The 19,845-nt window shown below is 44.2% G+C and overlaps 1 protein-coding gene across 12 annotated transcripts in view; it reads right to left on the bottom strand.

Annotated features, from left to right (window-relative positions):
* Nucleotides 1-19,845, bottom strand: part of PPFIA1 (PTPRF interacting protein alpha 1) — a 119,393-nt gene that overhangs the window by 64,789 nt on the left and 34,759 nt on the right. For all 12 annotated transcript variants that reach the window (XM_030811419.1, XM_003278025.3, XM_030811420.1 and 9 more), the window contains 2 exons: nucleotides 967-1,068; nucleotides 459-623 (listed from right to left, as the gene is read on the bottom strand). In XM_030811419.1, coding sequence (XP_030667279.1) covers nucleotides 459-623; nucleotides 967-1,068 — 267 coding nt within the window. The remainder of the gene's footprint in view (nucleotides 1-458; nucleotides 624-966; nucleotides 1,069-19,845) is intronic.

The following is a 19,845-nucleotide window of genomic DNA, read 5'->3' as shown; positions in this document are numbered from 1 at the left end:
TATTCTTAATATATAGTTAAGTGTAATATATACACTTAATGTATATATTAGTGTAATATAACATAATACAATACCATTAATGTCTGTCATTGATCTTACTGTCAAGAAAACTTTTTAATGGCTCTAAATCAAGTTTGAGAAAAAGAAATCTTCCCCCGAAATATGAGGTTGTTGCAAAAGTAATTGCAGGTTTTGCCACAATAAGTAACAGCAAAGCCCACAATTACTTTTGCAACAACCTAATACTACCCAATTCGTAAGAGCAAATTAATATATATTAGTAATTTTAAGACATTTATGCCAATTAGTACTTTTTAAACCTACAAAACCCTGTCTTCTTAGAGAAGTTATTTCCAAGAATTCAAGAAGCTTCAAAAAGTAAAAGTTACACCAACACTTGTGAAGCTGGCCTAACACACGGCATGTGCACAAACCAAGACTTATGTGGCTGACGGCACCTTTTCATCCAGAGCTTTATGGTGCTCAAATAAGGACTTCAGTGCTTTCAGCACTTCCACTTCGCTGGACACGCCTGCTGGAGACTGCGCTTGTCTCTTCACCACGGTCATCCTAAGAGACCGCTCATGCCTGGAGACAAGGCATTCCAAATGCTCTAACAGCAGCTGAAATAAAAGGCCAAAATAAAGACTCGTTAAAGAGCATTTTTAATTTCATGATTGAATCTGGGGCAAATAACTCCTTTACAGTCTCGTACTAAAATGAAGTCCCTTCAATTCCACAGAAAGACAAATTCCTCTCAATTGTATTAAAATATCATAAATTCTCATCACAAATTTCAAGCCATGAATGTGTGATTATGCTGACTAATCACAGTCTGCTCAGTGGGAAAAGGTATGAAAAGTATTTCAGGCCGGACAGAGTGGGTCGTCCTTTCGTTCTGAGACAGCGCCCCTCCTCCTGATAGTGGCTCCAGGGACAGGGGGTGAACGGAAAGGTCACACTCACCCTGGTGTTATTCCTTTCTGCTTTCAGTTCAGCAATTTCTTCTTCCCTTTCAAGGAGCTGTTCCCTGCATACATTGAGTTCTTTAGTAAGTGCTGCAAACTCCTAGAAAATCACAAAACAAAATTAAATAAGAAAGACCCTCTAAAGAAAGCCTTTCATCAAGGCTCCACAGTCTTCACGCAAAGGCAACCTCATTACAAGTTATGGGGAAGGGATCTTTGTGATCCTCCAGAGAAAGAGGGCATCAATGGACTGGCCTAAGACCACACAGATTCCCTAATAAATCACAACACTGACAGACCATCTGACTTCCCTCTAACCCTGGGCCCTGGGACAAGGACAGCAGGGAAAGAAGGGGAATCCAAGTCCACCTTCTCAGCAGCCAGAGAAGTCCAAAACATTTTCCTGAACAGGATCCTGACATGAACTGAATGAAGACATTTTCAAATGACTCACAGACATGTGATCTAGAGTTGCTGGAGAGAGAGGAAAGAAGGCCTAGAAGGCCACTACCCCTGTCCTAGCCTCCTTTTCTTCCTTTTTCTGAGACAGGGTCTCATTGTGTCACCCAGGCTAGAGTGCAATGGTGTGACCATGGCTCACTGCAGCTTCGACTTCCTGAGCTCAAGTGACCCTCCCGCCTCAGCCTCCCAAGTAGCTGAGACCACAGGCTTGAGCCACCATGCCCAGTCTCTCTTCTAAAGTAATATTTCTTCTGCAGGAATCCCTACTGTGGGTAATCAACTTCTAGCATGACAGCACAAGAAGCTCCACTGACCTGCATGCTCCCAAGGAAAACAAGTGAACATTGTAAGAAAACAACTATTCAAAGACTCTGGAGATCGTTCTAAGGGTTCACAGCAAACAGCTGAAAATTCAGTAAGACAGGCCAGAGTCTGTTGTATTTGAACCAAGACTGCTCCCTGCCTCGCCTTTCCAGGTCAGTGAGGCAGCGACTCTGTTCCAGACTGCTGCAGCTGATAATGTAGTACCCTCTCCCCCAGCTCCATCCCGCCCCAGCTACGTGGTGCTGATGCTGCATCCTGGCTAGTGGAGCCATGGGCAAGGGGGGCCTTCCTACCTCTGTCCAGCCTCCACTCTGGAATGGAGGCTCAACTTTGAGTGTGGCAGGCTGAGAATACCGGGGGTCCTGATCAGCTGTGCCCTGGCTCTGTAAGACAGTGGCTGCCAGGGCTGGAGTGACAAGCTGAGAGGGCCCTGGCTGCCACCATAAAACCAGGGGCGTCATTCAGGGAGAAACAAGTTTGGTGACATTTAAACCTAAAGGCACTCTCTTTAAATCTAGGAGCAGTGGAGGTCCTAGTGAAGGCAACTGGAGGTGTGGGTTTAATGGAGACACAGCCTGGACTGCGGCTGGCTAGTCTGCAGGGGGAGCTGGAGAATTCTTGCTGCAGGAGCCCTCCAGAGTGGGAAGAAATCTCCTAAAATGACTTCAGAAACTGCTTCTTAGAATTAGCCACAATTTCACTGAATTGGTTTCTAATTATCCCAGGGCACTGCTGAAGACAACAGAAACATATGTGGGGCTCATAACTGAATGTGGTCAGAGAGAGTGGAAGACAGCAGCAGGGTGACTGTGGACACACCCAAAGCTGCGCCTGGCTGCGGAGTAACAGCAGAGGCTGAACACAGCGGGGGTGGGGAGTGGACACAAGCACATTTCACTACATCGATCTAGCATTCACTGAACTGCTTAAGCTGGCAAGTTTTATGTTAGTATATTTTATTGCAATTAAATATATATAGATATTATAAACATATTATACAGTGAGTTTTGGAGAAAAGGCTGCTCCTGAGACCATAAAATTAGCTAAAGAACATGAATAGCTCTTCAATTCAGTATTTCCGTGCATACTTGCAAACACAAAGAAATGCCAACAATACTAATGAAGATCACCCAAATGTGGCTTAAAACCTGGTAAGGATCTGTAAGTGCTAAAACCTCTTCAGAGGTTTCAGAGATCGAACGCAGTATTCAGAAGCGGGCTCCTGGGCTGGGCGGTGTGCGGGAGGAGGGTGGGGACAGGCCACTGAGTAGACCAGTCTTCTGTCCACGTCCTCCCATCAAGTTTGTTTTCCTTCCTAAGTTTCAGAGATTTCTTTTTTATGTGCCAATATTAATCATATCAAATACCCTGATTTACATCTTTTCTGATAATTAACTCTAGCTGACTGTCAGATCATCTAATGCCTAACTTTAACGAAACACTGTCATCTGATGAAGGGGTTCGTATATGAGGAAAGATTATTTCTCTTGCAGGCAAAAAGCAAACAGACTCAAACCAGCTTCAGTTAAAAAGCCATTATTAGGCCGGGCACAGTGGCTCACATCTGTAATCCCAACACTTTGGGAGGCCGAGGCAGGCAGATCACCTGAGGTCGGGAGTTCGAGTCCAGCATGACCAACATGGAGAAATCCCGTCTCTACTAAAAATACAAAATTAGCTGGACATGGTGGTGCACGCCTGTAATCCCAGCTACAGGACACTGAGACAGGATAATTGCTTGAACCTGGGAGACGGAGGTTCCAGTGGGCCGAGATTGCACCATTGCACTCTAGCCTGGGCAACAAGAGCAAAACTCCATCTCAAAAAATAATAATTAATAAATAGCCATAATATGGCACATAACTGTCAAGTCAAAGTACAGAGTCGGCTCCAGGCTTGCCTGAATTCAGGACCTTGAATTTTATCATTGTGCCCCTCCACCTTGTCCCTGTCATCTGGGTCAATTTTGTGAAGTAACTGCCAATCCACTAATTTTGTCTTTGACTATGTCCAGTCCAGAGTCTATCATCCTGGCTAATACCCTTTTCATTTACTAGATTTCAAGTTCTTCTTCCTTTTTCTTTTTTCTTTTTCTTTTTTGGGTCATATCTTCTTGCTCTTGTTTCCTTTTGGAAAATTTGTTTGTTTTCATGGATGCTAATTTATCTTTTTAAGCATCTTAAACATACTTATTTTGACAGTTTTTGCCAGACTGTCCTTAAATTTCCCATGCAGTAAATGCACAGCTCTGTAAGGCATCAACTCTGTGAGGATGTGTTTTAGAGGTCTCCGAGCATAGAGGAATTGGGGTCTCGGGCTCATCGTGACAGAAGGTTTGATGTCGGGTTTCGGGCTCATCGTGACAGAAGGTTTTCTGCTGCTGGTGCTCTCCTCCCTGTCTAGTGGCTCAGTCCATTCAGGCTGCTATAACAAACTCCCATTACCTGAGTGGCTTATAAACAATAGAAATTCATTTTTCACAGTTCTCGAGGCTGGAAGTTCAGAAGCAAGGCATCAGCAGATTCGGTGTCTAGTGAGGGCCCAACTGCCAGCTTCTATGTCCTCACATGATGGAAGGGGCCAGGGGTCTCTATGGGGTCTCTTCTAAGCACATTATTCCATTCATAAGGAGTCCACCCTCATGACCTAATCCCCTCCCAAGGGCTCTACCTTCTAATACAGTGAAACCAGGAAGTGGGATTTGAGCATATGACTTTGGCAGAGCAGGGGACACAAAAGTATTCAGCCCATAGCACTAGTGTTCTGTGGTTGTTGCCCTCCGAGCCTTCCAAGGCCTCCGTCCAGAACTAGGTTTTCCATGGTGATGCAGGATTCTGTTGCGTGGTTATGTCACCAACAGTGCAGACCCTGGTAGAGAACCATGGAATAGCATGGCTCATCCCAGGCCTTGTGTTCTACCTCCCTAGGACCACAACTGCCAGTAGAGCCCCAATCTGTATAGCAGAGAATTGCCTTAGATGGGGAAAAGTTATCTAACTCCAGCTTCAAAAACTATCTAAGGCCAGGCATGGTGGCTCTTGCCTGTAATCCCAGCACTTTGGGAGGCCAAGGTTGGAGGACTGCTTGAACCCAGGAGTTCAAGACCAGCTTGGGCAACATAATGAGACCCCATCTCTATAAAACATAAAAAATTAGCCAGGCATGGTGGCACACACCATGCGTAGACCCAGTAGCACAGACCTGGCTACTCAGGAAGCTGAGACAGGAGGACTGCTTGAGCCCAGCAGGTTGAGGCTGCAGTGAGCTGTGATCGCACCACTGCACTCCAGCCCGGGTGACGAGACCCTGTCTCAAAAAAAAAGAAAAAGAAAAAAAAAGTAGCTACATCTAGTTCTAATTCCACTGAACACTTTAGTCCCTGTTACCCTTACCCCTCTAAGAATCCAGTTTCCTACTGACACTGCCTGCCTGCTTGGAGCTTACAGCTCAGTGGCCAGTGAAATCCAGTCAATTCAGGCTTACCATGCTAGGTTTCTAGTCTGTTTGTGTACTGAAGGGTATTTCTCTTGCTTGGGGGGCTGGCTATGCTTTTTGGTTTGTTTCTCTACTTAAATTGTACCTTTTCACTGCTGTGTTTGGAGGGGAGATGCATCAAAGCATAAGTGAGTGCCTCCACCTCGATCGGACGTTACAGTTATTTCAAGAATTAGTGTATATCTCATCTATGCTGGCTGCTGCAGCAACACAGAAACAAGGCCTGTCCACTCCTAGGATGCTTTAAAGAACAGACAGACAAGCTGGCAGGAACCTCAAAGCAGTACGTGCTCTGGGTGAGAGATGCCCAGGATACTGCGGGAGCTGAGTTGAAGCCATCCATGATGGGAAGTGGGAGTGCTTCTCAGAAGGTTTGCTGAAGGACACAGCACTTGAATTGAGCTGAATTCTGAACATGCTGTATAGCCAGTGAGAGCCTCTTTCACAAAAGCAGAAGGTATCTGATAAGCGAAGGCTTCAGCAGGGCTGGGGCATGGGCAGCGTGTATGGAGGAAGCAGGTGAGGTCAGAAGTGGGCAGCCCTTCTGAGAACAACAGCACACAGCCTGAAACCTGGATTTAATGTTGAAGGCTATAGAAATTGCCTTAACTACAGGCTTTGAGGACCCTGAACAGAAAATGGGGCAAAACTGGTAGAGTCTCAGTCAGTCATTAGCATAAGGGATGTGCTCAAAATGGGTTTGTTGGAGCAATGAAAGGTCACTGGAAGCATTGCTACCCCTGGGCTGGAGGAGATTAAGACTGGGAAATCAGCGGTGAGTTCACTGCAATAATCCCAGGGATTAATGAGGGTCTGAACTAAGATCAATATTAGAGAAAAGAAGGAGCCTAAGTAAGAATTCTCATGAGCTGTGCCCTTCACCAGTTTTCAAAGGATTCCCCTGGATGCTGTGTTCAGAACAGCCTGTCAGAAGGTGAGGCCAGAAGTGCAGAGATGGGTAAGAAATGACTGCAATTATGCAGTGGACCAGGGTGGGCTCACCGCAGGTGGTGAGAAGCAGGGACTCTGGACCTGTTCACCGCAGAGCCAGCAGGAGCTCCTGACGGGTCAAAGATCGCAGAGAAAGAAAGGCCCGAGGATGCCTCCAAGGATTCTGGTGGGAGCAAGTGAAGGATGGAGTCATTGGTTCCTGAGAAGAGAGTGACTACGGGAAGAGTATATTTTGAAGGGAAGGTGTAAAAGTTTGGGTTTGGACGTGCTAATTTGAAATGGTTATTAGACAGTCGAGTGCAATTCACAGTCTGGAGTTCTTGGGTGTGTTGCAGACTGCAAATGAGGATAATCATTTTGTTCCATGCAAGTCAGTGAGTCCCTAGGTGGAGGGTGAGAGGAGATGGGGATCAAGCCCCCAACAGTCTCATTGAGAGGCATCAGCAAAAGAGGCTACGAGCAATCAGGGAGGAGGAGGAAAACCAGGAAACCCTTCAAGATCTTTGAAGATCCTTATTTCCAGGAGGATGATCAACTGTATTCACTGATGCTGGTGGATCAAATGAGCCGACGGATGCTCGCTGGTCGGACTTGCTGGAAACGAGATCGATGGTGAGTGTGACAGCTGCAGCATGCTGCAGTGGCGGGTCAAAACCCTCACTGGACTGAGTTCAAAGAGAATGGGAAGAGTGGAAGTAAAGCAGGGAGTACAGAAAATTCTTCCAAGGAACTCTGCAGTAAAGGGGAAGAAAAACAGTGCAGTGGCTGGAGAAGATATGAGGTCAAGAAAGACCTTTGCAGGATGAGACAGACATTTGCAAAGTGAGGGCAAGAATCCAGGGGGAAGGTGGGAACTGATAAGAGTCCAGCTGAAAGCAGGCAAGTCAAGTGACTAAGAGGAGAGGCTGACCTTTTCTGGGGCACACAGATCACCTGCAGTAAAAGGAAAGAGGGCAGACCACATGGGGTGCAGATCCAGAGGTGTGGTGGAAGTTGGTGGAACTTCTTTTCTGATTTCTTCCAATTTCACAGAGAAAAAACAAACACAATGTCATCATTCTGCATTTACATTTGGGGAGGACAGGAGGGGAGAAGGTATGAAGTGGCATCTAGAAGAGAGGATGGGTAGGCAGCATGCCGCATAGAAGAAAGAGGGCGGGATGCACTAACAGAGATGCTGGCAGCACTTAGGGCCTCTACAGGTCAGTGGAGGTGAATGGGCATGGAGAACGGACTGAATGGGGTGGTTTCTGCCAGGTAAGCGCAATAAAGTGGAAGAGGCAAGGGAGCTGAAAGGCTGGCAGGGCTGGGAGGGTAATAATGGACCAGAAGGGGAGATGCAGGATCCTGACAAGGTGGCAGGGTCCTAGGACTGTCAGTCCCAGGAAGGTGGAATATTGGTGTTTTATTTTTAAAAGTCTATTATGAACAAATTTCGTCACCTTTAAATGAAAGCCCTAGTCAAAACCTAAGTCCCCATAACAAGGAGGACCTGGAAGTAGAGGAAGAGCACTTCACAACTCAGATGATGCAAGAACCACACAGCCTGAGTTACTACTGCACAGACCATCCTTCCAGAAACAGGAAGGCTCCCACCTGGCCCCACATTCACTCACGCACAAACCCCTCAGCAAGCTGTCACTCTTCTAGCACCAGCAGCAAGCCTTTTTCTGTTTCATACAGTTTCCCTAAGGTTTTCCTAAGAGCCCCAAACTATCCTCATTTCAACTCCCAGATTTCAGATTTGCCTCTAAAACCAAAGAGAATACAGGGAATTCCTATTATTTTGGTTAAATGTAAGTATTCCCAATATATTCAACTACCAAAACTATTCTATGGTATACTGCTGTGGCTACAGTAGAAAACAAATTTATAGACGTTCATGATTACTCCACTCAAAGAAAAAAACCTTTCTCTCTGCTCAGAAGAATCCAACAACTGAAAATATATCAAAGCAAATTTAAACTTAGGAGTTTAGGTAAACATTAGATGGAAAATTCCAAGTTTAAGATCCCAAGAGCATGTTCCTGTATGTACTGTTTACATTATTATTGCAGAAAAAAAAAAGGCAGGAACCCCAAATATGTGCAATAAATGATCTACCTTATTACATCACAGGAATCTGTCAGTGTACATTTTTTCCTATTTAGGAAAAAAAAATGTTAAGTTTAAAAATACTGTAAGTCAAATACACCACTAGTTTAAAGTGACATTCTATTTAATAATTAAAGTGTCAAGTATTTTCTGAAACAGAATAGATGCAATAATTACTGGAATATTTTCATTTAAAATATAAATCTGAAGAATGCAAATACGTATTTCTATTTGACATTATCTAGGATTGAGAAGACAGAAAGTAACACTAAAATCAATTAAAGAACTTGGTTTCACATAATGCCTGATAATGCTGATGTTTACCATTTCTGAACGAAAGGTTTAGATCTGGCTAACAGGTTCACAGTATACAGACCAGACATTATTACTCAAAAGCCACAATCAGGTCAATTTCAAGTTAAGATGAGATGCGACATTTATTGCCAAAAGTGATCCATCTTTTCTCTTCCTGTCATTCCGATGGCTTGAAGTAGCCCCATCGCCAATGGGAAAGGGGCAGCAGAGCCTCATGGTCCCCACCCTCACGTGGGTGCCTGGGCCCCACCCCTTACCCTTTCCTCTTCCCTTTTTCTTTACTTGGCCATAAAATGTTACAATTCCACATCTCTTATTCTCTATAATCTCCTTCGATAGCTCTGTTTTGCTTTTTAACTACTTATCAATATTTCACTAACCTTTTGCTGAAAATGAATAAAACTTCACTGAGTGGAATATTATTCAGCCATAAAAAGGAAGGGAAATTGGCAGGGCACGGTGGCACACAGTGGCTCACGCCTGTAATCCCAGCACATTGGGAGGCCAAGGTAGGCAGATTACTTGAGGCAAGGAGTTCAAGACCAGCCTGTCCAAAATGGCAAAACCTCATCTCTACTAAAAATACAAAAATTAGCCAGGCATGGTGGTGCATGCCTGTAATCCCAGCTATTTGGGAGGCTGAGGCATGAGAATCACTTGAACCTGGGAGGCAGAGGCTGCAGTGAGCTGAGACTGTACCACTGCACTCCAGCCTGGGCAATGAGAGCAAAACTTTGTCTCAAAGAAAAAAAAATTTAAAAAAAAAGAAAGGAAATTCTGACACATAATACAATATGGGTGAACCTTGAGGATGTTGGGCTGAGTGAAATAAGCCAGTCACGAAAAGACAGAACACTGTAGGATTCCACTTATATGACGTCTCTAGAGCAAACTCATAGAGACAGAAAATAGAATGGTAGGTGTCTGGACAACGCTGGGTGGGGAGGGTGAGATAGGGAGTTGGTGTTTAATGGGGATGGAGTTTCGGTTTGGGAAGATGAGGAAGTTCTGGAAATGTGTGGTGGTAATGGTTGCACAACAATGTGAATATACTTAATGCCGTGAACTGGGTGCTTAAAAATGGTTAAGATGGTATTTTTACCTTACATGTATTTCACCACAAAAAAAAAAAAAAAAAAAAAAACAGAAAAAAAGAACTTCACAGGAGGCAAAGTCTGTGCCTTCTCAGTCAAAAAGAGGTCTAATAAATGGACACAAGGACCTGAGAAACCGGCATGCAGAGTTCACATTGTGATCTTTAGGCAGTAGAAGCTACTTGCCTCGGTTGAGGTTTAAAAGCATGTCAAATTTGAAATAAAGAAAATTGGAAGTTTATATATTAAAACGAATGAGCAAATCATGTTTTGAAACCCTGGTGCCATGATTAAAAGTATGCTAATAAACATCTGTATCTATCTGCCCGTCAGTCCACAGATAGATGGAAGGGTGGACCACTCCTAATGATAAAAGGGGGACAGGAGGACACTAGAAAAGAAGACCACAAACTTCACATTTTTATAAATTTTATAAAAATTTGGTCTCATCATCTCACTGAATTCTAAACATATTCAAAGCCACTGTGACTGAAGTAGCACTGGCTTTTCAATCACTGGACACTATTTGCCTATAACAGATTACATAAACATTTTTAAAGTTCCAATATATCTGATATGGCTGTGAACCCACCCAAAATCTCGAATTCTAATCCCCTAATTCCCATGTGTCGAGGGCAGGACCAGGTGGAGGTAACTGGATCATGAGGGCGGTTCCCCCATGCTGCTCTTGTGATAGTGAATGAGTCTCACGAGATCTGATGATTTGATAAGCGTCTGGCATTTCCCCTGCGTGCATGCACTCCATCCCGCCACCCAGCGAAAAAGGTGCCTGCTTCTCCTTTGCCTTCCCCCGGGGCTGTAACTTTCCTGAGGCCTCCCCAGCCATGCGGAACTGTGAGTCAATTAAACCTTTCCTTTACGAATTACCCAGTCTTGGTATTTCTTCATAGCAGTGTGAGAACGGGATAATACAATATCTTATTTTCCCTGTCAGTTTCTCTTTAGGAAATACATGCTGAAAAAATGTATGCCCATACCTAGTATTTAGTGACCAAATAAATATTGAGTTAAAAAAAACATAGTACAGAAACGCATCGCATTTCCACATGATCCTATTTGGTTAAAAGCAAACACACGCTTTTATGTATTTTTCAAGTATATATAAGATAAAATATAGAAAGATACACACCAAGTTGCTGATGCTGGTTACCCACTATAGTTGGGAATGAGAGTTGGAAGTAAGATAATTTATTTTTTTGTTTTAATTTTTAGGCCTGTATTGCTTAGTATTAAAAACAAAAAAGATCAGTCCTCCTTTCTCTTTTTGTCTTTCTAAACAATGCTAAACCCAAGGACATCACCAGAATACGCGGTGCCCACATGGACACACAACTTGTTCAGAAACATTTCCCCAGCCTGCGTCGTCCTTCGGTCTTCAGTTCTGTTTCCTGCCCCCTAACTCACCACTGCAATTGTCTCCAGCGCCTGCTGCTTCCATGGCACTCACCAACTCTCCTCTGCTAAATCCAAAGGCCAGCTCCAGTCCTCACCTACTGGGTAGCCTCTGACTGTTCACCCCCATCTCTTCACCTCACCCTGTTTCCTCTCTGTCTATTCACAGAATGCTGGTGCTCCTGGGGTTCCACGTTTCCGGTCTGCTGCTCACCCTATGCAGTGTGCCTGCCTGACCCGGCCGGTGTCCATGGCTTCAATCACCTACCTTAGGCAAATGCCCAACTGCCCTTTTTAAAATTTCTATTTGAGACACGACCTCAATCTCTCACCCAGGCTGGAGTGCAGTGGGGCAATCACGGCTCACTGAAATCTCGACTTCCTAGGCTCAGGTGATTCTCCTGCCTCAGTCTCCCAAGTATCTGGGACCACAAGCACGCGCCACCATGCCCAGCTAATTTTCTGGAGAGATGGGGGTTTGTCATGTTGTCCAGGCTGGCCTCAAACTGCTGGGCTCAAGTGATCCTCCTGCCTCCACCTCCCAAAGTGCTGGGATTACAGGCAAGATATCTTGGAGGTTCAAAAACCTCTCTCCACATTGAGCTCATCATCTTCTTCCTGCCCAAGCTCCCAACTCCTCATAAGCCCTCGCTCAGTGGACATCAGCATCCAGTTGTCCAAGTCAGACACCAAGACATCACATCGCCTCCTCCTCCACAATAACCACTTACTGAGGACCCCTAATTCGCCCTCACACACATATCTTCTAGAACTGCCCACTCCTCTACCTCCTCGCCCCAGCTTCCTTTATCCAGCCCACTGTGTCTCCTTGGTCTACTAAAAAAGCTGCCTAACTCATCCCTGCCTTCAATCTTTCTCCGCTCAGATCCATTCTCTATGTTTGCCGAAACAAATCAGACTCTGTGACTTTCCTGCTTAAAATCCTTCAGTAACTTCTCATTGCCCTTAAGGTCAAGCCCAAAACCCCCCTAATAACTTCTAACCCAAATGAGAAGTCATAACACACACTTCTGTTGCACTATCTGCCAGACATTGTTCTAAGCACTTAACATGGATTGTCTCATCCAGTCCTTGATACTCTATCAGGTGACACCATGAGCACACAGAAGAGAGGTCAGAGTGGCAGCTCTAGAAGTCAGCTCTGCCCATTCTGACTCCTGCTTCTCCCTCCTCACCTCATGCCTCACAGCACATGAGTCACACAGCAATCTACAGCTCCCTCAACATGCCGTCTGTTCCTCTGCTGGCCCTCCACACCACGGTTGTTCCCTCTGATCTCTGAATCTGCCACCTTTCCCTGACCAGCTCCCACTTACCTGATGTTCACAGCTTGAGGCCATTTCCTGCAGAGGCCTCCTCTGCTTCCCACGTGGACATGGACAGGTCCCCCTGCTAAGTGGTCACACCCGCCCCCAGCCCCGGCATTCCTCACTTCCCAGCTGCATGTCCAGCTGTCTTCCCCACTCTACTCTGAAAAGCAGAAGCCCGGACCTGTGACGAAGTGCTGGGCACCCAGGAGGAACCCAGTCAACGTCGGCAGCCCAGATGATGGCAATGGGACCAAACGCACACCCATTCACAAAACCAGAATGCTGCCTATCAGGAAAAGCAATGCACTGCACACCTGGGCTCTCGAGTTAGCAAAACACGCAGACTCCATGATGTTGAGGCGGCACGGGCATGATGGGCAGTACAGACTGGCTGCACAGTAAACCACCTGTGGAGCTGATTCAAATGCAGACTCCTGGGCCTCACCCTGCTGAATCAACACTCCTGTAGGGGGAACCAGGAAGTATATATTTTTTAAATGCTAATTTGTTAGCCAGGCATAGTGGCTCATGCCTGTAATCCCAGCACTTTGGGAGGCTTAGGTGGGAGGATCATTTGAAGCCAGGAGTTTGAGACCAACCCAAGCAACATGGTGAAACCCAGTCCCTACCGAAAATACAAAAATGATCCAGGTGTGATGGTGCGCACCTGTAGTTCCAGCTACTTTGGGGGCTGACGTGGGAGGCTCACTTGAGCCCAGGAAGTCGAGGCTGCAGTGAGCCCTGATCACACTACTGCACTCCAGCCTGGGCAACAGTGCAAGACCCTGTTTCAAAACAAAACAAAACAAAACAAAACAAAACACAAAATGCTAATTCACGGCCAGGCGTGGTGGCTCACGCTTGTAATCCCCTGCACTTTGAGAAGCTGAGGCAGGCAGAATCACTTGAGCCCAGGAGTTCGAGCAGCCTGGGCAACATGGTGAAATCCCATCTCTAAAAAAGAAATACAGAAAATAGCCAGGCGTGGTGGTGCATGCCTGTAGTCCCTGCTGCTCGGGAGGCTGAGGTGTGAGGACTGCTTGAGTCCAGGAGGTTGAAGCTGCAGCAAGCAGAGTCTACACCACTCTATTCCAGTCTGGGTGACAAGTGAACCCTGCCTCAAAAAAAAAAAAAAAAAAGCTGACTCACTGTCCTTCCATGTTTGAAACGAACTGACCCTTCCAACCACAAACATGTCACTTAAGTTATTATTCCTCTTGGTTTATGTATCTACAAAATGTGTGCAAAGATAGCTACATTCTACCCATGGTCCACAACCGTAACAATCAAATGAGAAAACCATCAAAAGTGCCTTCAACTGAAAGGCAGTATCGCCACCAGCCCTCTAACCCAGGAGAGCAGCTCGACAGATGTCCCACAGCCCCTTCCACATTAACACCTCCTCTCTGTCTGCTCCTCAAATGCAAATCCTTGGCCAGTGATGGATTGGCTGATTTTTGCCACATGGCTAAAATGAAGTTACTTAATACCTCAACTGTTAATTCAGTTCTTAGCAGTACTGTTAACAGTTTGAAGAAAGCAGTTGTGTGCATTCTGACGCATGAAGTGGAAAATGATCACACACGCCCTCATCACTGTCAGTCTATGGACAACTTTCTGGATTTCTAGCCTGCCCTGCACCTATCTTTTTTTTTTTTTTTTTTTTTTTTTTTTGAGATGGAGTTTCACTCTTGCTGTCCAGGCTGGGGTGCAATGGCTCAATCTCAGCTCACCACAATCTCCGCCTTCCAGGTTCAGCAATTCTCCTGCCTCAGCCTCCGGAGTACCTGGGATTACAGGCATGCACCACCACACCTGGCTAATTTTGTATTTTTAGTAGAGACGGGGTTTTTCCATGTTGCTCAGGCTGGTCTCGAACTCCCGACCTCAGGTGATCCACCCACCTCAGCCTCCCAAAGCCTTTATCTTTGCTAACAAAAATCCTCCAAGAATGTCTGCATTCTCTGCCTTTGCTTCCCGGGTGCTCACGGCCTGCCTTCCTGCCTTCACTGCTCACAAACTGCTCCCAAGGGTGAACAACCTTGAGCACTCCTAAGAACCAGTGTGTCCTCGGCCTCTCTGCTCTCCCGATACTGGGTCCTTGGCCTGTGGATGGACGGCTAACGGCACTTGGCCCTCAGACCTGGTCCTGTCTTCCAGAACTCGTTCAGTCTCCGTTAAATGACAAGGAGCTCACCACTACCAACCGCAGCTTGAACTTAACAAAAACAGAGTGGGGTTTTCATTTGGAAGAGAAAAAGAGGAAAAAAGCCCTTAGTGCTTTTAAAAAAGTACATGGGGCCGGGTGTGGTGGCTCACGCCTGTAATCCCAGGACCTTGGGAGGCTGAGGCAGGCAGATCACGAGGTCAAGAGATGGACATCATTCTGGCCAACATGGTGAAACCCCATCTCTACTAAAAATACAAAAATTAACTGGGTGTGGTGGCACACACCTGTAGTCCCAGCTACTCGGGAGGCTGAGGCAAGAGAATCGCTTGAACCCGGGAGACAGGGGTTGCAGTGAGCCGAGATTGCCCCACTGCACTCCAGCCTGGTGACAGAGCAAGACAAGACTCCGTCTCAAAAAAAAAAAAAAAAAAAAAGTACATGGATGAAATAAAAATACACTGTGCCTCTCTCTTAACTTCTGGCTTAGCAACTAAGGAGGGTACATTTGTGTGTTTCTAATGTCAAATCAGTATCACTGAAGGCCAAACCTGAGAAACCTTAATTCAAGATGTGGTCTCTTCACCAGCTAAAGTGGCATTGCCAGCCACTTTATAATAAACACAATTTATAATCCATCTGGTCCGTCAGCTCTGAAACTATATTATCCTTAATGATTTAACTTGTTTTCTGTTTTGACTCTGAAGGGAGTTGCATTACTTCATAGTAACTGAAATACGGATGTGAATATACATTCAAAAAATTTATGACCATACTGCTTTTATGTTTTAAAATTTTTGTCAAGATAAAGGTCACATAAAATTCTCCATCCTAACCATTTTAAGTGTACAATTCAGTGGTTTTTAGTATATTCACAATGCTGTGTTACCATTACCACCATCTAATTCAGCACATTTTCGTCACCCCCAAAAAAAACCTCATACCTATCAGCAATCATCAGCGACCCTCCCTCCCCGCTCCGCCCTAGGCACCCACCAATCTGCTTTCTGTCTCTGTGGATCTGCCTGTTCTGGACATTTCACAAGAATGGAATCATAAACTGTGTGGCCTTTTGTGCCTGGCTTCTTTCACTTGGCATCGTATTTTCAAGGGTCAGACATGTTGTAGCATATGGTAGCTCCACTCCTTTTTATTCCTTTTTATTTTTTGGAAAACTTTTTTTTTTTTAGGCAAAACTGAGATTTTTTCATGGGAGTTTCTAAGTTTTGCTTCCTGTACTTTTATCATTCTGCTAAGAGCAAACCAAACTATTTTTGGTTGTTATTAGCGTTTCAATACTTAAACACATATAATTCCATAGAATAAGCAAGCAAGACAATTAAAAATATTAGCAGCCAGGCATGGTGGCTCATGCCTGTAAACCTAGCACTTTGGGAGGCCAAGGCGTGCAGATCACCTGAGGTCGCGAGTTCGAGACCGGCCTGACTGACATGGAGAAACCCCCGTCTCTACTAAAAATACAAATTAGCCAGGCGTGGTGGCACATGCCTGTAATCCCAGCTACTCGGGAGGCTGAGGCAGGAGAATCGCTTGAACCCGAGAGGCGGAGGTTGCAGTCGGCCGAGATTGCGCCATTGCACTCCAGCCTGGGTGACAGAGCGAGACTCTTTCAAAAAAAAAAAAAAAAGTTAGCATGTATGTTTCAAAACAACCTGAAATAATATTACTGAGAATGTATATTTCATATACTTCAGAATTCAAGTATATATTAGTAAAAAAACCCAAAGAAAAAACATTCTAATTAACATGTTTAAACTTAGCCTGCGGGGAGGGGCAGAACCAAACCAATAAAATAAAAATAAATAAAGGGCAGAAACCCTTGATTCCAACTGAAATGAAAGCCTTCTACAATCACCTTTTTATTCTTATATTTGTTTATCTCTTCGAGAGAGTCTCTCCCTGTCACCCAGGCTGAAGTGAAGTGGCACAATCACAGCTCACTGCAACCTCCAGCTCCTAGGTTCAGCCTCCCAAGTAGCTAGGACTACAGACATGCACCACCGTGCTCAAGTTGGGTTTTGTTTTGTTTTTTTTAAGAGATGTTATGTTGCCCAGACTGGTCTTGAATTCCTGGCCTCAAGCGAACCTCCCACCTTGGCCTCCCAAAATGCTGGGATTACAGGGGTGAGCCACTGCACCCAGCCTCTGCGATCAATTTTTTAAAAAGAATATTCGCTTAAGAGTTTCGGATAAATTTAAAACACTAGAAAATAACAAAATACAAACATATGACATCCAGTTTATATTTATAGTATTTTTCAAAGTTCCCAACAGAGCAAGTATGTGACTTTTGGCACTGAGCATGCTTACAGGAATATAAAATATTTTTCAATTTCAAATATTTAATAGACCTATGCATGTGCCAAAAAATCAATGAACCATAAACTGTCTTCGAAGCATGAAATCAGAAAATGCCTGTTTGAACTTGACAGTCTAAAGCCATCACTGGCCAGGCATGGTGGCTCACACCTGTAATCCCAGCACTTTGGGAGGGTGAGGTAGGTGGATCACCTGAGGTGGGGAGTTCGAGACCAGCCTGACCAACATGGAGAAACCTCGTCTCTACTAAAAATACAAAATTAGCCGGCCGTGACGACACATGCCTGTAATCCCAGCTACTCAGGAGGCTGACACAGGAGAATCGCTTGATCCCAGGAGGTGGAGGTTGTGGTGAGCCCAGATCGCACCATTGCACTCCAGCCTAGGCAACAAGAGCAAAACTCCATCTCAAAACAAATAAATAAATAAGCCATCACTAAGGTCAGTGTATAACCCATATTTCTAAATACATTTTGGCCTTAACAAGGTTTAAAAACAGTGGTAGCAGCAGCAAAGGAAAGGGGCTTAGGACAGAGCTTTTTTCTTTGCTTTCGGAGACAAAGTCTTGCTCTGTTTCCCAGGCTGGAGTGCAGTGCTGTAACCATGGCTCACTGCAGCCCTGAACACCCATACTCAACCAATCCTCCCACTTCAGCCTCCTAAGTAGCTGGGACCACAGGTACACACCATCATGCCCAGCTAATTTTTAAAATTTTTTTTGTAGAGATAAGGTCTGTCTATGTTGCCCAGGCTGGTCTTGAACTCCTGGCTCAAGGGATCCTCCTGCCATGGCTTCCCAAAGTGCTAGGATTACAGGGGCGATCACACCCAGCCTAACAGACCTTTTTCTTTCTTTTTTTACACACACCTTTAGAAAAACTACTTGATTTTTTTTGAATCAGTAATAAAGGTGTATATAGAGAAATCTCCCTTTCAGCCCTGTTCACTCTTCCACACAGCACGTAACTAAAGTTGTGCCTTTCCTGTTTATCTAGAGTTTTTTTTAATGCATATATGAGCAAATATATTCCTTCGCCCTTGCTTTTCTTCAGTTAAGGATATTTCCGTATCAGTTCATAACATCCTCCTCCCTTTTTACAGCTTCCTGGCATACAAAGAATATGAATCATAATTTAACTGTTCAACTACTGATGAGGTTTACGTTCCTGCTTCCAATCTTTTGCTATTACAAATAATATGGCAATGAATAACCTTGTAAAAACATCATTCTATACCTGTGAAAAGTATACCAGTAAGATAAAACCTTAGAAATTTCTGGGTCAAAGGGAATTTGTAATTTAAAAGATACTGCGAAATTATCCCCAGCAGGCCAGCAACATAATAAAATGCTTGTTTCCTTGTGGCCTTACCATCCTGGTGTGTTATTAAACCTTGAGGTTAATTTTCCCTTTTTTCAGATCCATTCTCCATTCCCCATTGCCTATCATACAGGAATCTCCAAAATCTCTTCATGTACTCAACTGGGTGTGTGCCTGGCCATCTGCTGGGAGAGGTGGGAAGCAGTATGTTTTCTGTGATACCCTGTTGCTCCTCTGAGTCTGTCATGACCCAGGGAATGATTCTGACGTTTCACTGGAAACAAAGAAGGCTTAGGGTTTTTTTTGTGAGATTATAACACTTCCTCATTTTCTCCAGGTGACAATCTATAATATGAATGGCATGTTATCTCTAACTTCATTATTTACCTTTTCTCTTATTACGTATAAATGACTGGTCTGCTTTTACCTATCCTAACACGTTTTTATCCAGCAGAGTCACCTCTTCTTTTGTGTTGCTATATTCTTCTTTGTAATAGCTTCTGACAATCTTCTCTTAAAGCCAAACATTCGTTATCAGAAAGTACACACGTCGGGCCTTATGCCTTCTAGCGTCGTCATGCCCAAGCATTTACGCTACAAAACATTTTACTGTAAACTAATTTCCCCTTATGTATTTTACATTACAATTGAGGCACTGTATTGATTTTCCTAAAATTATGTGTTTAGGTAGGGTTTTTTTATGAATGTCATTTTATGATAAAAATTATAATTTAAAATACTGTTAAAAGGAGACGCCAGATTGCTCTAAGCTATCCACTTAGAAATGAACCTGCTGTGTCAAAGGGTTATGTACTTTAACTATCAATGTTTTTAATGTTATAAACTACAGTGTATTTAATCAATGTTTTACTGCTTGTCACTCCCCTATACATTTACAATTTACAGTAAGAGAGATTTTTGTGCCTTAACAAAAAAAAAAAATTAAAGATCACAAGCAATCCATTTCTCCATTGACGATTAAGATTGCTTCGCAGGTAAGCACGCGTGTGTGCGTGCATGTTTTACTCCAAAAGAAAAAGGTCACTTTGCACCAGTTTGGCCTGAAAGGCCATTTTTCTAGCCCCACAGTACCACCATGCAAAATGAGGGCTGGCTTACTATTTCTAAAAACAAAATATTACTTGAAAAATAATCCATTTATTTTGTTCAAATGTCAGCACAATTGCTCCGTTTTGAATTTTGCTTTTTTAAACCTCCCCATGGCAGTAAGGGGTAGATTAAAATACCCTATTACCTAATAGTATAAATAATCATAAACTTATCACTAGTTAGCTTGATATTCAAAGTACTGCTTTTATTTAAACGTTACATGTATCCTAACATATGCCCAAATATAAGCCAATTTTTAGCGAGAACCTCCCAATTTTCCTATGAAGGAAACTACCAATAAAAGTTTTCTGGCCACTTTAGAATGTAAATTAGTCAACAGTGAGTCAAATTCAGTCTTACATTTTTATGAAAACAAACAGATGGGGGCCAGCCTCAGGGGCTCACGTCTGTAATCCCAACACTTTGGGAGCTGAGGCAGGCAGACTGCTTGACCTCAGGAGT

The sequence above is a fragment of the Nomascus leucogenys genome, chromosome 4 (assembly GCF_006542625.1).
Source record: "Nomascus leucogenys isolate Asia chromosome 4, Asia_NLE_v1, whole genome shotgun sequence".
NCBI classification, from domain to species: Eukaryota; Metazoa; Chordata; class Mammalia; order Primates; family Hylobatidae; genus Nomascus; species Nomascus leucogenys.
Note: the sequence above shows the minus strand (reverse complement) of the source record. Positions and strands in the feature narration are given on the sequence as shown.